Source organism: Schistocerca piceifrons, chromosome 6 (assembly GCF_021461385.2).
Source record: "Schistocerca piceifrons isolate TAMUIC-IGC-003096 chromosome 6, iqSchPice1.1, whole genome shotgun sequence".
In the NCBI taxonomy this organism is placed as follows: domain Eukaryota; kingdom Metazoa; phylum Arthropoda; class Insecta; order Orthoptera; family Acrididae; genus Schistocerca; species Schistocerca piceifrons.
Window position 1 is genome coordinate 353,088,893 of NC_060143.1, and position 19,520 is coordinate 353,108,412.

The 19,520-nt window shown below is 37.5% G+C and overlaps 1 protein-coding gene across 1 annotated transcript in view; it reads right to left on the reverse strand.

Moving 5' to 3' along the window:
• The window catches only part of LOC124803319 (piggyBac transposable element-derived protein 4-like), a 41,258-nt gene extending 34,167 nt beyond the window's left edge, over positions 1 to 7,091 (reverse strand). Inside the window, exon 1 of the mRNA XM_047264503.1 lies at positions 6,243 to 7,091. Within this exon, the coding sequence (XP_047120459.1) occupies positions 6,243 to 7,091 (849 nt within the window). The remainder of the gene's footprint in view (positions 1 to 6,242) is intronic.
• Between the last annotated feature and the right edge of the window lie 12,429 nt (positions 7,092 to 19,520).

Genomic DNA, 19,520 nt, shown 5'->3' on the forward strand with positions numbered 1-19,520 from the left:
AAATGCGTGACACGTGAAAGATAAACAGGAAGACTGGCGAGAAAGTAATGAAGCCGCAATGTTTTTTCCACTAGAATGCAAGTGTAGGCTCAGTGCGCTGACAAACGCAGACTGGATACTTCTAGTCCAGGAGAATAATGAACAAAAAAAGGAAACAATTATTCATATGATCGTTTCAATTGTGAATAACGAAAATCGTGAAAATCGTATATAAAAAGCCTTTTCAATATTTCCAGAATTTTCTAATTGTCTAGATAAATTTTCCCAACTTTTCTTTTATACAGGTCATGGTTTAACAATTATGAACGCAACAAAGGACCATCCAAATCGGTTGAGCTTTTTATGGAGATAAAGTGAGACTAATGCAACACCGTGCATTTTTATATATAGGGATCATGAACGTTAACTTCACCAGACGCACACTGTCGCCCGTTTCTGAGACACAAAAGTCATTAGAAATTAAAGATGACATTTATTAGACAGTGTAGAAACTTTAGTATTCTTAAACAAAAGTTGTACGTCATCGTTTACTTCTACTGTGTAATAACAACCACGTTGCTTAAAAAGGAAACCAGAAATGTTGACTTTTTGGTTTGAAATTTCCTTGGGGGAGGGGGTCAACGTTTGATTGTTACGGATTCTGCAGCGTTTACATCGTAAGTTACATTCAAAAAACAGATAATTAAATGTCAACAAGTCAAATAAAACTCAGATGTATACAGAAACGTTAAGAAGATTAAGAACCACCTGCAAATGAAAGACTGCCTTTGATGAGGAGTTACATGTTAGCAGGATCAGCAGCCACAGTGTACATTATGTGTGTGGAAAATTCTCCTACAGATTCAAAGCTACGAAATAGGTATCCAGATACACAGTGTTTATTTGTAACGTTGGTGATCACATTCAAACTGCCACCCAGTCCCGACTGTCCTGGCTCCAGAAATACTCAACACAGGGCGACATCGACCGAGCGAAGAGCTCAGACACAATACAGCAGTCCGCTGAGAAGGCTATCGCAGGTAAATGGATTGGGCGACCTCAAGGGCGCGCTAGACACGGACAGCCAGACGCGCAACTGCAGCAGCCAAAGAGTTAATACAGTGATTACACTGACTTCAGCGTCCCCATTCCATTAATTATTACTGAATCTTTCGCCTTTTAGGGGCAGTATCCATCCCCATTGGCAAGAAAGTGTCCTGAACCTCTGTCCTCTCCTCCACCCTCTTTGACAATGTTGTTGGCAGAATAAGAGTGACTTTTTATACCGCAAGTTTCCGACAGCCTCTCCTGATAACTTTATTCAAACTTTAAGCAGTGATGCCGTTTGAATCCAGGACCGAGATTATTTTGCTTTCTAGTCAAAGACGCTAATTGTAATACTCTGGTCTGCGAACAACAAATTTCCTCCTTTCAGGTGATTCAAATTTCATCACAGATAGACGATCGGCTACTTCGTTCTCCATCGTTCAGGCTCCTTTTACCATTGACCTTACTGGATATGTCTGTGCCACCTAACCGTAACACAATATGATAAAGTTTCGTTTCGGTACACTTTCTTTTTTTTAAGTCTTCTGACTGCTTTGCTCGCAATTGCTTTTGTTGTGCGGAATATCCATGCGACCTAGGGCGTCTTTCCACGGTTCACACGGTTCCCCCCGTCGGAGATTCGAGTCCTTCCTCGAACATGGGCGTATGTGTTATCTTTAGCGTAAGTTAGTCTAAATCAGATTAATAGTGAGTAACCCTAGGGACCGATGACCTCAGCTGTTTGGCCGCACAGTCCATATCACAAATTTCCAAATTCATTTTCAATGCTAACCTCTTCATCTCAGCGTAGCAATTCTGCTCGACATCAATTATATTCGTATATAGGGTGTAATTGAATTTCTTTCTTCCTCAACACGGTTTTACCGTCTGTAACCCCTTCTAGTTCCTTGATAACATTTCTCATATCTTCTGTAACCTCCCCACCGTAATTTTAAAGGGAAATAAACATGACAATACTTAATAGAAACGGGAGCCGAGTGTAACCTCCCCACAAAAATTTGAAAGAAAGAAACACGACAATATTTAATTATGAATGCTAATGGACACTGCTCTAAGCGTAACCTGCCCACAATGAAATGTACTGACAATGGCAACAAAAATGTGAAATTCGCAATCTGACTCAAATATAAATTCTTCACCAAAAAATTAAAGTCCATTCAGTGATAAGAAAATTCAATTAAACCGAAATATCGGTCTTTGGCCCTGTGTAAAACAATCAGAATTAAAGTCTTACCTCAGAATAAATGGATGTCACATTTCTGCTCTTGTTGTTGCGCACCGCTTGGAGGAACTGCATTGCAAATAATAATATTCTCTTTTTTTGTGATTTTAGTGAAATTTTTCTTCAAAAGAAGTGGAATGAAATGGGAAGTGCAACGAAATCTTTAGTTCAATAAAAAATTAAATTTTTGAGAAAATGCTTTTGAAATAAAAATTATTATTGGGGGACTTGTTGGAGAATAATTACAATAAATAAATTTTTACATTATCTAATGATTATATTAATTAATAGTATACCTTATTCACCATCTTGACCAGTGTTGCCGACCGCCTACATCACACAACCGCACTGGGCTGCTACTACTGACCGACCGCTCTGCATGACGACTATTAGCGTACTGCACTGCACGACTACTACTAACAGACTGCTCGCAACTAAACCGAGCTACAGACTCGCAACGACTGATTGACCGACTCGCAACGACTACTGACAGACTGAGAACCGCTCGCAACACTCGCGCGGTCAAGCGCAAACTCTCTGGTCACAGATACTACAATGCCTCGCCATCGCTGCTGCGTTACATACGTGTTTCATAACCCTCCACTGGGGGGGGCAAAAATTTGGCAGCGATGGTGAGTCATTTGGACTTGCCAATCGCGGCAAAATTTTTTAATTAATTAATAAACTTCTACAATTTACAGAATATTTAGATGTAGTACATAAAGTAAATGTTGTGCACACGCACTAAGTACAAGATATATCAGACAAAGACAAAATGTGAGTACAAAACATAGTAACAAATCAGAAAAATGTATATACAAATTATTTGACAGATAACAAAGTGCACAGGCACTGAAAAAATTCTTTAGCATATTCAGAACAAATAAACAGACTGGGAAAAAATATTATGTTGACAAGTGACATGAGTGCACATGCACTGCAGTTGAGAACATATCAGTAATTGATGAAATGTATGTACAATTAGTAACAAATGGCATAAGTGCATTCGCATTAAAGTATTGAATATACAGAATAGTACAAATCATATTGAAAAATGAGAAAAGTGCACAGGCACTGAAGTTCAATAGAAAACATATTAACGCCTAACATAAGTGCACATGCACTGTAGTTCAGAACATATCATTAAAATAAAATGTATATACAATATAAAAGACAAGAGTGTACATATACTGTACTTCAGAACAAATAAAAAAAAATGTCTTTAGTATTTTCGCAATAAATAAACATAATGGCAAAAAAAATCATGTCCAAAGTGCACACGCACTGAAAAATGTCTTTAGCATTTTCACAACAAATAAACATAATGGCAAACATCATGTCCACCAGTGACATAATTGTACTCGCACTGGAGTTCAGCGAATCGAAAAAAAATGTATAACCTACGAACAGAAATGATGTTACCAAAAAATGATTTTCATTATGTGACAAGAATTAGGATAGGAAAGGGAAGGATTGCATCATGGTTGTAGCACTTTAGATTGCACACAGCTGCTCTGAAAGTCCATATCTTTCCACAGAAGTACAACACCAAGTGACACAACTTGAAGGTCTTTTCCCATCAGAATTTATCAGTGTAGCCAAGACACTGAATTGTCGTAGTAATGTTCCATATTTTCATTTTGGCAGTACATTAGGTACACCAAACAGTGGGACCATAATAATGTCTTCATCGCTCATGGTGGTGGACAGCATGTCGTGTCAACACTACGCTCTTACAAGGCGCACCAACGTAGAATTAGTGCAAAACCAAAGATAGTGCTCCATGATCACTAGGATAAACAGGACAAATGGACATTGCAATAATTCAGGGTAGTCAGCTTATGAGGTGAAGGACATCAAGTCACATAATATTGACAATTAGAGACTTAATTAGTTTGTGGCATTCATAGCCCAGTTATTGAACATTTCTGTACCAAGTATGTAGTATTACACAAAAATGTTCATTAATTGTTTTACATGGAATCAGTAGCCTTCTTTTCCTGGTTACAAAGCATTATGAAATAATCGCATTCTTTTCAGTTACAGAGTATAATTAAGAATCATTAACCTTCTCCTAATTACAGTTAATTAATCATTTTGTCATTCCAATAATAATCATTAGCCTTTTCCTAATTACAGTTAATTAATCATTTGTCGTTAATTAATCATTTGTCTAATTACAGTTAATTAATCATTTGTCGTTAATTAATCATTTGTCATTCCAATAATAATCATTAGTCTTCTCCTAATTACAAAGCATTATTAAACAGTACCATAGTTAATTAATTATGTGTCATTCCAATCTATTAAGAATCACCAGCTGGCATCATGGGTAATCGTATTACAATAAACAGTGGCGGTCCTTGGCCAGTTACAAAGTATATTTAGTATGACAGAATAATGTTCATCATAAGTCTTAGTTGAAAAGGAGAGTCAATTATTGGCCTAGCATTAACATAATACATTGAGTGATACAAATTATTGGCACTCATTGGCCATTAACCAAAACATGAAAACTCAACATGGAAAAAAAGGGCTAATTAATGGCATAATTAATAACAATTCTTCAAGTGACATTAATTATTGGCACTCAGTGGCCAGCAAGTATTGAATAGAATCATCATTCAGTATTATTCAGATTATTACGAAGTCATTATTAAAAATCAGTTAATTACAGTCATAGCATTAATAATCACAGGCATTATAAGTAGTCTCATTACAATAAACAGTGTTTCTCCTTCAGTAGTATTCAGATCATTACAAAGTCATTATTAAAATCAGTTAACTCTTTGATGCACAGATTTTATGTTTAATTAATTTTTTAATAAAACATGCATTTTCTATGTCTGGTGGGGTTGCTAATAAAGGAAAACATGAATTAAAATTTTTTATTGTATTGATTTTGGTTTTAGATGGTGGTATATATAATATACCACCATGCCACTTAGGGCCGTACCTAAAGTTTTTGAGATATCTTGGTTTGTGCTTGTAACTCACCTTTAAATTCTACTCTAAGCAGTAATAATTAGTATAATTAATGTAAAATAATTTTATTTCTGGCAATTGGTCATTTACAATACAAAATCAAATTACAAACCTTACAAATAAAATATGTTTCTTATTCCTTTTTGTGAAAATCTTGAAAGCACCTTTTTGTTTTGCTAAGGCACAAAGGCACTTTGCATTCAGCGCACATCCAGAAAGTGCGCACTTGCTTCTTTTTTGTACTGCATTTCGCACAACGTCTGGCGGTAGTACGCTCTGGCTGGTGGGATGAATTGTCGAGACGCTGGCGTGAGGAAACATATGGCTTGTTTTTCTTTACGTGGACTTGACTCTCATGAAGTCTAGATGGCCTCAATGGTGTTTTCTGGGTTACTAAGCTTTGCAGGATACTCATCCTGAAGACTTTGGCAGTCATTTTTTCTCTATCGCCTAGTTCCTTCCAAATTATATAGCTGTTGACGATACTGACATCAAGCAGGTGAAAGAATATTCGGTGCCACCACTTTTTACTTCTCCGGCTTATTTCATATGATTTTTTCAGTTGGTCGAACTTGTCGACATTGTTCATGTGTGCATTGTAATCCATCACTGCTTGAGGACAAGGTAGCTCTATGCGTGAACCATCTCTTTCACGGCGAGTCACTGTAGTAACTTCAGGACTGTGAAAATTTGAAAGGAGATGAACAGCTCTCTTATCTTTCCACTTCAAGTAGAGGATGCCACAGTTGCTGACCCTCCAGTCAAATTCACCTCTGCTTAATTCTTTGTCTGTTTTTAATTTGGGTAAATGTTTCCTTGTTGGTTGAACTGTCCCACAGGCATATATGTTTCTCTGCTGTAAACCAGCCAACAAGTTATAGCTATTGAAATAGTTGTCGAAATAAAGATAATGGCCTTTATTTACGAGTTCAGAGGACAAACTCAGCACTACATGCTCCCCAAGGCCTGTTTGCACTGTGTCACCTACTTTTCCGGTGTAAATATCAAATTTCAAGTTGTAAGAGGTCTTGTCACACAGCATCCACACTTTGTAACCACGCTTTATGGGTTTATCTCTCATGTATTGTTTCATACTGTTGCGGCCTTTGAATTTGATCATTGACTCATCAATTGCTAGGTGTTTGCTGGGTTGGTAACACTTGGAAAAAGATTCAGATAGTATCTTGATCACTGGTCGCAGCTTGTACAGTTTGTCATAACCTGGGTGTCCTTTTTCTGGATGCAATGTGTTATCATTCAGATGAATGTTCCTCAGTAACCATCCAAACCGATTTACTGCCATCAGAGATGCAATATAACGATCATGAAGTTCTGGGGCACTAGACCAGTAGTCTCTGTATGCTGGCATACGCTTTATACCCATCAAAATGTTGATTCCCAGGAAAGTTCGTATTTCATTGTCAGTTGTTGGAGTGAAAGACTTGCCAGATTGCGTCGCATATAAATTTGTTTGGAAAACGATTAGCTGAACTAGCTCTTTTGGAAATATTTTTTCGAATATATCGATAGGTTCTGGATCATCAATGTCCCTAATAAAAGCACTTGGTCCTGATTCACTGTCGAACTGCATTCCTGAGGTAGCATTGAATTGTTGTCCCCAAGTTGGCGCTGTGTCAGCAGCGCGTTTTGGCGGAGTGGACTCACTTTCTTCCTCGCTCTCTGAAACTTCGCCTTCAGACGACACAATAGCCTCCGCAACAATGCTTGCTTCATAATCAGATTCGTCATCTGTGGTGTCAACAGTGGAATCCTCGTCTGATGGAATTTCACACAATAATCGTTCGATTTCTTCATCTCGTAAGCCTCTTCTTGACATTTTCATTTTCAAACAACAGCCTGAATCCAAGTAAAGAATACGTAAGCAAAACAAAATGGAGAAAGAGCTAAAATAAGTCACAACACAATTAAAAACTAAACTTTGTAGCGGAGGATTTCGAATTTTATACTAGGAAACGAAATGCAATAGAATACTGCTACATGCACGGTGGTACAAATAATATACCACCAAAATAAATTGTATATAAATAACGGAAGATTGTGCATATGAATGTATACATGGGTTCATACCGTAGCTGTGACGTCCAAGATATGGAAAAAACACAGGCGCAACAAGAAATTCGTTATAAACCACTATTCACACGCAAAAACCATGCACAACTCAGCACGCAGCTTTCACAGTTGTAATCTATGCAATTCTTGGCGGGAACTGATTCCTTATAGGCAGTGAGTGCCATCTGTCTGATAAGTAGAGAACTAGGTGAGCATATTAGAGTGGTGGTCGTGCAGTTAAACCACTGTGCAAAGAGCCAAGAAAATTTTCAAAAGGTGGTATACTATGTATACCACCGTGCTCCAAAGAGTTAATTAGTCATAGCATTAGTAATCATAGGCATTATAAGTAGTCTCATTACAATAAACAGTGGCAGTTATTAACTAGTGACAAAGCATTATTTTAAATATATACTTTTTTTTGTCTCATTAAGAAGTCATTACTCAAGTGACATACTATTCAGAGCTAATCAGTATTATTCAGAATTTTCTCAAACTGGTATCACTATTTGGGACTGGTAATACATTTTTTTTGTTAGCAATGCATTGCGTTGAGATCGATAATTAATTGCTGAGGCATAGCACAATTTGCTTTTGACCTATTGCTGCAAATGAGGATAGGTAACGTCATTCGTCATGAGTCAGCTGTAGCAAGGTTATGCAACAAGGCAGTATATGTGATCACATTCATAAATGATAAACACAAATGGGTAAAAAATAAAAAATGCAAGTACTAGAACAGGTATAATAAGTAACAGGTTTAGCAAGTATCATGAAAAGCTTCTCCTGAAAAAATATACAAAATGGATTATTGACCTGAAAGAAGAAACGCACACTATGCTGAAAAGTAGTGAACTTCGAATTAACAGGTAGTGAAATGTGTATAAATTGTGTTCCATAGCTGTCCTTTCCAAAACTTTCTGTCATCCTACTATGCAATGTAACACCTGCTGTCAAAGCAAACTGCAACAAATACTTAAATAACTACATAGCGTAAATACATAACTTCAACCTTATCCTCATCTGTAAAGAAAACTTCATTATCCGTATCATCATAACCTCATTATTATCACCTGTAAAGAAAAACTTCATTATTCATAATACCATATCCTTCATCATTATTCATCAGTATTCATTATCATCTGCAAAAAATCACTTCATTACTCATTACATAACTATTCCTTATCTCTAGCATATTTCATCACTAAAACTAAGATGTGTAGTTCTCTCTGACAGCCTGCATCAATCACCTTGTATTCTGAAAGAAAAAATTAGTTAAGACTGCTATTCTGTGATGAGTATTGTATATTCTTGTTAATGCCTGCCAATCCTGATCCATTTACTCTTCCTCATAAAGTTATTGCACCTTCTTTCGTTTATTCCGTAGGTGAAATTCCCATTTCTGTTGAATTTATCTCTTACACGCATCATTTCTTTCTGAAATTCATGAACAAAGATTAATTTCTTGCATTTAAATCCTATACCCACTAAATAATGACTGGTTTATGGTGACATAATTAACCATACAGCATAACATGACAGAAAACGTAATATGTCAAAGACATCGACAGTGTTCAGAGCTAAAAATGTACAGAGAATATCACAATGCAGCAGCAAAAATGTAAAACAGTCACGATGTTGAGATGTCATAGGGCAAAAAAAATGTCAAAGTCAACTGGTGTGTGTTATACCTTAACTATTTAACTATTTCACAGTGCATACAAACAAAACTGGAATACAATCATACATAAAAAAGACAAAATGTGACGTTCGTTGTGTTCAGCTTGTATATAGTGTAATTAATCGAGGAGAGAATTAAAGCCTTTAATGAAAAAAAAACGTAATGAAATTAACATGTCATTAGCTAACATTGCATAATTAGTCATAAAATACGTAAGTGTGTCTGAAAAAATATGCACGGTCTGATGTGTAACGACAAGAAAAGCGACCTGCTAACCTTACCTTGCCGGGCACTTGCCAAGAAAAAAATACGGTAATCATCAGTAATTAGTCAGTTGAATATAATTGCATTAGTAAATGGCATCATAGTGTGTTGACTCATAAAGTGTCTTCATTCAATAAACGGTTTAATGTTTGAGATATGGTGATTGCCTTTCGATTTTCTGGTTCTCAAAGTTTCGACGTGTACAACATTGGGGTGAGGGATGCTGCGAATCCGATATGGACCTGCGTATAGAAGTTCAAATTTACTGCACTTACCTTTTAATTTACTGGATAAATAGTGTGTACGTACTAGTATCTTCTGTCCAACGTGAAAGTCACGGCGTGTACAAACCTGTTTTTGCTGTCTTCTCCGGCGCTCTGCGGCACGTTTGATGTTGTTCAGCGCAATGTCAATTGTTTCGTGGTGTCGTAATCGACGAGATGTAGGAAATGTTATTAATTCTTTAATTTTGTTAGGTGGTTCAGCATTTTTCAGTATAACAGACGGAGATAGCATAGTGGATTCATTTGGTATGGAATTAATTACATCTTGGAATGAGAGTATGTATGTATCCCAATCAATATGTCTTTTGTGGCAGTATATTCGGCACAGCTTACCAATTTCTTTCATTAATCTTTCACAGGGGTTCGAAGAAGCGTGGTACTTGGATATATAGATCGGAGAAATGTTTCTGGCTCGTAACATGCGTGTCCATACGCTACTACGAAATTGAGATCCATTGTCAGAAATTACTTTCATTACATGCCCTACATGAGATAGAAAATGTTTTACAAATGCTTTCGAAACAGTTTTAGCAGTAGCTTTGCGTAATGGAGTGAAAGTAACAAATTTTGAAGTGAGCTCAACAGCGACAAAGATGTAGCAAAAACCTCTGTTAGTTCTCGGAATCGGACCAAAAATATCTACTGCTGCCATGTGTCTTAACTTAACAGGTATAATGGGATATAAAGGAGGAATATGTGAAGTGGTGTCTGATTTAGCTTTCTGGCAAATTTTACAAGACGCTAAAACTCGTCGTATACGTTTCTCCATGTTAGTAAAATAACAGTTCTGTCTCAGTATAAGAAAACATTTTCTTGCTCCGTAATGTGCGTAACTTAAATGAGTGTACCAAATTAATTTGTTAACCAGTTCGTCAGGTATGCATAATAACCAATTGTTGCTGTCAGGATGAGAGCGGCGAAACAGAATGTCATTACGTACGGTGTAGTGGTTTCTAATCGTAACATTTTTCCTATCTTGCCAAAGGTGTTTAATTTCTTTCCACACATTGTCTTTATTCTGTTCTCGTGCTATGTCCTGTAATGACGATGAAATAAAGTTTTCAAATGCAACTTGCTGAATGTACATGACACTGAAATTTGTTTTGCAGAAGTTGGTTGCTACGTCTTGCTGATTGTTGCCGAGAGAACGCGATAGTGCGTCTGCTATAACATTTTGCGTACCGGGAATGTGAACTATTGTAAAATTAAATTCTTGTAAATATAGTTTCCATCTACTTAATCTATCATGCGTGAATTTGGCCGAAAGTAAAAATTGTATCGCTCTGTGATCTGTGTAAACTGTGGTATGTCTGCCGTAAAGAAAATGCCTAAATCTCGTAAAAGCCCATACAACACATAATGTTTCCAGTTCTGTAACGGAGTAATTTCGTTCAGCGGGTGACAAAATGCGACTTGCAAATGCAATGTTTTTAATTACTGTAGAACCATCTTCTTCAATTTCCTGGAAAATATGTACGCCTAAAGCGGTGTTGGAACTGTCGGTAGCAATGGAAAAATTTCTAGTAAGGTCTGGGTGCGATAAAAGTGGAGCATTCAACAAAGCATGTTTCAAATAACATTCTCGTGGACAAATTTCTCCGTGTCAAAAGTAATGTTTGCGTTACTGTAATATGCAATCTGTACTGTATCTGGTTAAAATCTATCGTACGTGTTATTTATTTTACGGGAGGATGCTGTGGCATATTCACTATATGAACTGTTCTGTTATTTCTTACTGACGTGTTACGCTATCGATGACACCTATTGTCTGTTTCAATCATGATTATTTGTTGTTGCTGATGTTGTTGCTGCTCATAAGATCGACTGTTATTAAATGTACGCTGAAAATTGTGCTCATCATTTTTACGTCTGTCATGATAGTAATTTCTATACGGCGCATTGCGATGCGAGTTGAAATAGTGTGTTGTCTCTACGTAGTTATTTCTTTGCTGCCATGCGTTACTATTTGTTGGAGCTGGGACTATACGTGCACGCGGCGAAACATTAAAGTTTGGTTGACCTTGTAGACTGCATTGTTGGTTACGTATGCTAAGCGGCTGACTTTCATGCTGTTGTGGTGAAAAGGGTCTATTGTTACCAAAAAAAATGCGTTTGCTGTTAATTTTACACATACTGATGATTACGATTTTATCCGTTATTAAAAATTACGGCGGTAGTTGTCATTACGGGAGTGCCTACTGAAAATTGTCACATTCGGTAAAATATTTGTCATATCCGGTTTTCATTACTCGTTTCTTAATACTAGGTAGAGCAATAGTTAAAGAGCAATTTTGATAGATATAAAGGATAGTAGAAGAAAAGGCAGCAGTGCAGAAAACTAAAGATGAAACAGCACTACTACAGCTCGGGGCCCTATGCTCGCTACGGCACATATTCATTAAAGCGTAATGAATCCCCTGAGGTCAATTACGCACTGCAACTAAATTTTAGCTTTTGCGTTGCACGCAATAGCGGTAAAATTCCAAAAGCAAATCGCTGAATTCTTGCTACTTCTAATTTCTGCATTATAGGCAATGCTGATAAAAATGCAATACCAAATTGTCGCATCAGGTTCAAAGCTAGCTTCTGCATTACAGGTAATAGCGGTGAAAGTACAAAAATAAATTGTCGTATACAATGCAAATCATGTATCTGTGTTCTGCCATTATTAAATTCCTTACATTTTCTCACAAATGCAAATTCCTTATAATCAACGTTCTCGTCACTGAATTTGATAACACGTTCAGGTTTGTGTGTGAATTTGTTCGTCTGTGTCATTTCGGATTTCAAGTTGCATAGCTTTTCAGATTTTAAGTCGCGTAGTTGCTGTAAATTGCTCACATTATACACGCTGCGTGAGTCAGACAAATGTTCGCAAAGTGGCGGGTTCTGTGACGTATTGGTGATTGGAATAGTTTTCAACTCTGTTACTGTAACACTTTCGTCAATTTGGTTGATCTGTCGTGCAAATTTCTCGTCAGCTTCCGTATTCGGAGTGTGTGAAACTTCCACTGACTCTAAATTAATCTCGTCGCGAATCTGTACTGCGTTTTTATGGCATTGTTCAGTGATTGCATTAATTTCGTGTATCTGTGTTTCATTTGCTGAACATTGTTCGGTGACTGCAATAATCTCGTCTTTATGTGATTCTGTTGTGCCTACACGTGTGCTACTTAATTCCTGTGCAACAGTGCCAACTTCTTCATTACTGTTATTAGCACAAGTCTTAGTATCCACACGTAATTGTACTTTAGTGTCCTGACATTGTATGGTAACAGCTGTAATCTGTTCGCTAGCTTGTTTGTTCTGTTCATTAAGGTTTGCATTAAGTTGTTTATACTGTTCTATAAGTTGTTTGAAATTGTTGTCTGTTTTCTCACTCTGTTGTTTGATAATTGCACTAAGTTCGTTCTTAAACTGTAGCATTATTGCCCTAAATTGATCCAAACTTAAAGTAGTTGTTGCATTCACAGTACTCTGTGATGGAGTACATGCAATTGTCACGTTTTGTGTGACCATTCGGTCATTCTTTGGTTCACAAAAAGCTTTCCCTGTCAAATGTACACTCTCATTCACTATTTCGGAATTAAATAAATCCGTCGTACTTTGTGTACCCTGTTCATTTTCATTACACAAATTTGTCTGTACGTTACTTGAGTTTTCCAAATCGGGTGTGTTAAGCTGGGTAACGCTCATTACAATGGAGCGTCCCGCGTCATCATTTGTCGTCAAATTAACAGAAGAGACAATTGAGTTCGTTTGTTCATCATTAAGATAAAAGTCATCATTAATGGTTGTAATGCACTGATTGTTAGTGAACGCAGGATTGTCATCATCACACTGCGTGTCATAATTACTATCGGTCACACTGTTTAAATCGGTAATTTCATTCAAAATACCTCGCGATACACTATTCACAGTCTTTCGCGGCATTTTTACAATAGTCACAATTTTTCACAAAACAAATAATCACAAATGCAAAAGCAACACACAATTACAACAGAGCAAAGAATTGCCGTTGATCTGTGGAAAGAGAGTCACAAAATTAGTAAAAGCGTTGCGCCAAATCCTAATTATATCTAAGCAAACAAGAGCAGATATCTGACTGTTGTTCAAAAGACTCTCAACGAAATTCGATCCTGGACTGGGTGTCGCCAAGTGTAACCTCCCCACCGTAATTTAAAAGAATTAAAGCAAGACAATACTTAATACAAATGGGAGCCGAGTGTAACCTCCCCACAAAAATTTGAAAGAAAGAAACACGACAATATTTAATTATGAATGCTAATGGACACTGCTCTAAGCGTAACCTGCCCACAATGAAATGTACTGACAATGGCAACAAAAATGTGAAATTCGCAATCTGACTCAAATATAAATTCTTCACCAAAAAATTAAAGTCCATTCAGTGATAAGAAAATTCAATTAAACCGAAATATCGGTCTTTGGCCCTGTGTAAAACAATCAGAATTAAAGTCTTACCTCAGAATAAATGGATGTCACATTTCTGCTCTTGTTGTTGCGCACCGCTTGGAGGAACTGCATTGCAAATAATAATATTCTCTTTTTTTGTGATTTTAGTGAAATTTTTCTTCAAAAGAAGTGGAATGAAATGGGAAGTGCAACGAAATCTTTAGTTCAATAAAAAATTAAATTTTTGAGAAAATGCTTTTGAAATAAAAATTATTATTGGGGGACTTGTTGGAGAATAATTACAATAAATAAATTTTTACATTATCTAATGATTATATTAATTAATAGTATACCTTATTCACCATCTTGACCAGTGTTGCCGACCGCCTACATCACACAACCGCACTGGGCTGCTACTACTGACCGACCGCTCTGCATGACGACTATTAGCGTACTGCACTGCACGACTACTACTAACAGACTGCTCGCAACTAAACCGAGCTACAGACTCGCAACGACTGATTGACCGACTCGCAACGACTACTGACAGACTGAGAACCGCTCGCAACACTCGCGCGGTCAAGCGCAAACTCTCTGGTCACAGATGCTACAATGCCTCGCCATCGCTGCTGCGTTACATACGTGTTTCACTTCCTATCCTTTTTTCTATGTTCTCCGTATTTTCTTTTCTTCCTTGCTTCTAAGGAGAATATTCTTATACCGTACCTTATCATCCACATAATTTTCAAGAGTCCTCTGCAGTGCCACACCTCAAACGCATAGACTCTTTTCCGTTCCGGTTTTCCTAGAGCCCATGATTTATTACCATAGAACCAAGTGCTCCAAACGTACATTCTCAGAAACCTCTTCCTCAAATCAAGACATATACTCATACTAGAACTCTTCTTTTGGCCAGATGTGAACTGTTTGCGTGTGCTAATCTGCTTTTTACTTCATACTTGCTTTGTGGCTATTTTTTTTCCACTGCAACACAACTACTTACCTCCTTTATAAGCAACAATTTTGATGTTAACTCTCTAACTATCTTCATTTCCGCTGCTTCTTATCATTTTTGTCTTTCTTCGGTTAACCCTCAATCCATTTACAGTAATCATTAGACTGCGCATTACATTCAACACATACTGTAATTCTCCTCCACCTTCATTGAGGTTAGCAATGACATTAGCTAATCGCATCAATGATATCCATGAATTTTAATCACACTCCTGAACTTTACTTTAGTTATCGCTGTTGCTTCTTAGAATTATAGTCCGCTCCCCTCAGCTGAATGGTCAGCGTGACGGATTGACGGTCCTCTGAGCCCGGGATCGATTCCCGGCTAAGTTGGGGAATTTTTTCCGCCCAGGGACTGGGTGTTGTGCTGTCCTCATCATCATCCTATCATCCTCATAGACTGCAGGTCGCCGAAGTGGCGTCACATTGAAAGACCGGCACCCGGCGAACGGCCTGCCCAGCGGGTGGCTCTAGCCATACAATTAAATAAATTGGAATTACAGATTGAACAATAAGGGTGAAAGAATACATTCTTGTTTTACACTCTTTTAATCTATGCACTTCATTCTTAGACTTCCACTCTTAGGGTTCACTCTTGATTATTATACGTATTGTGCATTACAGATCTCTCTCTATAGTTTTTCTCAGACTTCCGAGTATCTTGCAAAATTTTACGTTGTGGAGGGCTTTTCCAGGTCGAAAAATCCTATGAGCATGTGTTGATATTTTTCAGGCTTCCTTCTGTTCTGTTCTGGTACCTCTACCTTTCCTTAAGCCTAACTCATTGTCATCTAACAGAGCCTCAATTTACACTTCAATTCTTCTGTAAACAGGATGATAGAGGTAAAAGTGCAGATTTTGTGAACAGTAGTACTTCAACATCTGACCAAATGCCAAGGGGAAAATAAGCATTTATGGCTTACGTCTTGCAACATGTTCTTGGAGGTACTAACCAACCTAACAACACACCTCTCCTAATCGCTGCAATGATTAATTTGTAAATGAAGCAAACACTGGTCTAATGTTTTTCAGGATAATGTCCTCAGTGATCAATAAAAGTACACTAAAAAAATGTACCACACAGGAATTACCCGAATGGGACAGAAATCAGTAACTGTGATGTACATGTACGGATAAACAAGTGATTCCACTTTCAGAGAATATTGTAGGATTTATTGAAGAGAAAGAGATTCACGAATTGAGAGGGACAATAATGCGTTGGCCTACCTCTCGCCTTTATACCAGCAGTTATTTGGTTTGGATTTGATTGATAGAATTGCTGGATGTCCTTCTGAGCGATATTGTGCCAAATTCGGTCCAGTTGGACGGTTAGATCGCCAAAATCCGGAACTGATTGGAGGGCCGGTTGTGAATTTGTGAAACTATTTCTACTGAAAAAAATAATTCAATTTCTCTGTAACAGTAATCACATGTTTGTGTGCACATGTACATAGCATCTCCGGATTTACGTCCTATTTGGGTAACTTTATTAACAGGTTGGGTGCATGAGCTGTTAAGCTGATTCTGCGATAGCTATTTTACTTACCTGTTCTTGGGATCTTGAGAATTGTGAAGATTACGTTTTTCCAAATGTTTGATGGTATGTCGTCAGTCCCACAGACTCTATACAAGTACTTGATTCGCACTATGGTTGCCACTTCCTGCAATGATTTCAGAAATTTTGACAGAATATTTTCTATCCCTTCTGTTTTATTTAATCTCGAGTCCTCAAAAGCCCTTTTAAATTCTGGCTCTGACACTGCATCTCCTATCTCTTCCATTTCGACTGAAATACCTTCATCGACCATACAATCAGACAGTTCCTCCTCGTCATAGAGACGTTCAATGAAATCTTTGCACCTACCCGTTCTCCGTTCTGCGTTCAACAGTGGAATTACCATTGCACTCTTAATGTTGCAGTCCATATTTTTAATTTTACCGAAGGTTGTTTTGATTTTACTATTCGCTGATTCATTTCTCTCATCAGCCACTTCTTTTTCTATTTCTCCGCTTTTTTCTGTAGTCATTTCAGCTTGGAATCCCATCCTTATCTACTTATTTCATAGCAAGTGTTTTACATTGCCGTTTTCTTGTTCTTCCTCGAAAACTCACCCGCCTTCGCCAATCAGTTGAACATTTCTGATACCCGTGGAATCTTCACCATTGCCTTCCTGATATCTTTGTTCGTCTTTCTAACATCTGTGATTGCCCTTCTGGAGATTTCAACACTTCAACTGAACTGAGCACTGTGGTATTAATTGTCGCAGTGTGCAGATCTTTAGGGAATTTCGTAAGCGTGTCTTCGTTTCTTAATAGTTTAATATGACATTTCCAGAGTGATGTTCATAAAATTTACTCTACTCTTCATCATTAGTAAACTGAGATCGGAGTCTATATGCGCCCCTGGGTACGCCTTACGAGCCATCTGATTTCGGAATCTCTGCCTGAATATGATTTCATCCATCTGGAATCTTCCCTTGTATCTATGCGTTTTCCACGTATATTTTTTCCTCTTATTACTTTTGAACAGTACTAACAGAAATTTATTACCAAATTCAGTTACAATATATCCTCTCTCATTCATACTACCTAGCCCATAGTCTCTTTTAACTCAGTCATCTAATTCTTGCCAAACAATCGACTTCCAATCCCCGAAGATTATTAGCTTTTCATTATCCTTTACATACTGTGTTACCTGTTCTATATCTTCATTTAATTACTCTACCTTGTAATCTTCTGCTTGGGTTGATTGCAGGCATACCGTAACTAGAACTGTCGACGTTAGTTTATTGTCAGTTCTAATGAGAAAAATCCTATCACAGAACTGTTCGCAGCAACTCACTCTGATTCCTACCCTCCTATCAATGACGAACTTTATTCCCGTGATACAATTTCCTAGTGCTGTTGGTATTACCCTCTTATCGTCTGGGCGGATATCCTTATCTTCTTTCCTTTTCACTTTATTCGCCACACTCGATTTTGCTGAATATTATCCTATCCTTGGTTATTCCAATTTTTCTCACGGTCAGCTTCCTGTTGATGCCAATCTCCTGCACATAAAAACCGGGAAATATTCCGGAATATATTTAAAATGTTGAGATCATCAAGATACGTTTTCAATTACAGGCCACATGTCCTGTTGCTGCATCCTGTGTGTCTTCATTACAGTGGTTTCCATTGCGTTTTACATCCTTGTGCCGTTGCTCGCTGCTGATTCTTCTACATTCTTGGAGCAGTTCCCCGAGCACAAGAGAGTGCCCTGAACCTCTGTCAGCTCCTCCATCCTCTTTGACAGGCGCGCTGGTAGAACAGGCGAGCAATGGCTAGGTTCAAACTCGGGGAAAGTTAAATGTTAAACTTTTAAACATGTGTTTGTCTCAGGTTGCTCTCTGACAGATGTATAAAACGTATTTTGATACCGAAATAGTGAATCTCAGTGCAGGGCCATAGAACTGTGCTAAATTTTGAACGAGGTATTTGAAGTTCACACTACACGACGCGAAATCCACATTAACTAGTACATCAAACAATTCGCCTTCGAGAAAGCAACCAGTTTTCAATGATATTTATGACTGCTATTGACTGAAAAACAAAGGACTCTGATTTAAATGTGCGCAGTGAATATTGTTAATCTTTATCTTTGATCTTGCAAACAATTATTTCACCAAAATTGTTATTTTAATTACACAACAAATGAATATAAAATTTAACGCGTCTGACTTTCTGATAAAACTGCTTGAAAACTGACAAAATAGCACCTTACTGAGTGCTTTATCTGATATGATATTTTCACAAATACATGGCGACAATCACTGTATCTTATAGTGGAAATGAAGTTTGATGATAATTAAATTTATTAGTCTACCTGTGCACACGGAACGCTTGTCTGCTCTGCAAACTTTCGCCATGAAGAATACTGATACGACTGTCTACACTCATTTAATTTGCCGTATTTACGATATGCAGTGCGAGACGATATCACCCCAGTTTTCACGAAATGCTACTGCAGCACACTAATCGCGATATGCAACGCGAGTATTCTAACACAATCAAGAGGTAAAGAATGAAAAATGAGGACCTAAACCTAAAGCTTTGTTGTATGTTCTCATGGCACACTAAAACTGGAGCAATCCCTTTTCACTTCAACCTCAAGTTTACGATTCAGATTGAGAAAGATGCGAAATTACATTTTCTAGACGTGTTGGCCATAAGAACGAAGAGCCATTTGGACATTTGAAAAGGGACTGTTGGGTTTGGCATTACGATTTCTAAGAGATTTTGGTCACAAATATAAAGGAAGTTGGTAATTTTATCACTGTACTAACCTCTGTAGTGCCGATATAACAAATCCTTGAAACTGTGTACCTGATACCAACAGATCTTCGTCAGAGAGGTTAGTTTTACTTTGGCAGAGTAGCATTCAGTGTGTGTTAGACAGTCTGTTTTGAGAAGGATGGAAGCTGGCCTGCCGTATAGTGAACGAAGCGTTATTTGAAAAGGATTTTGTATAAATTTATTTTGAGGAAAATAACTGTGGAAC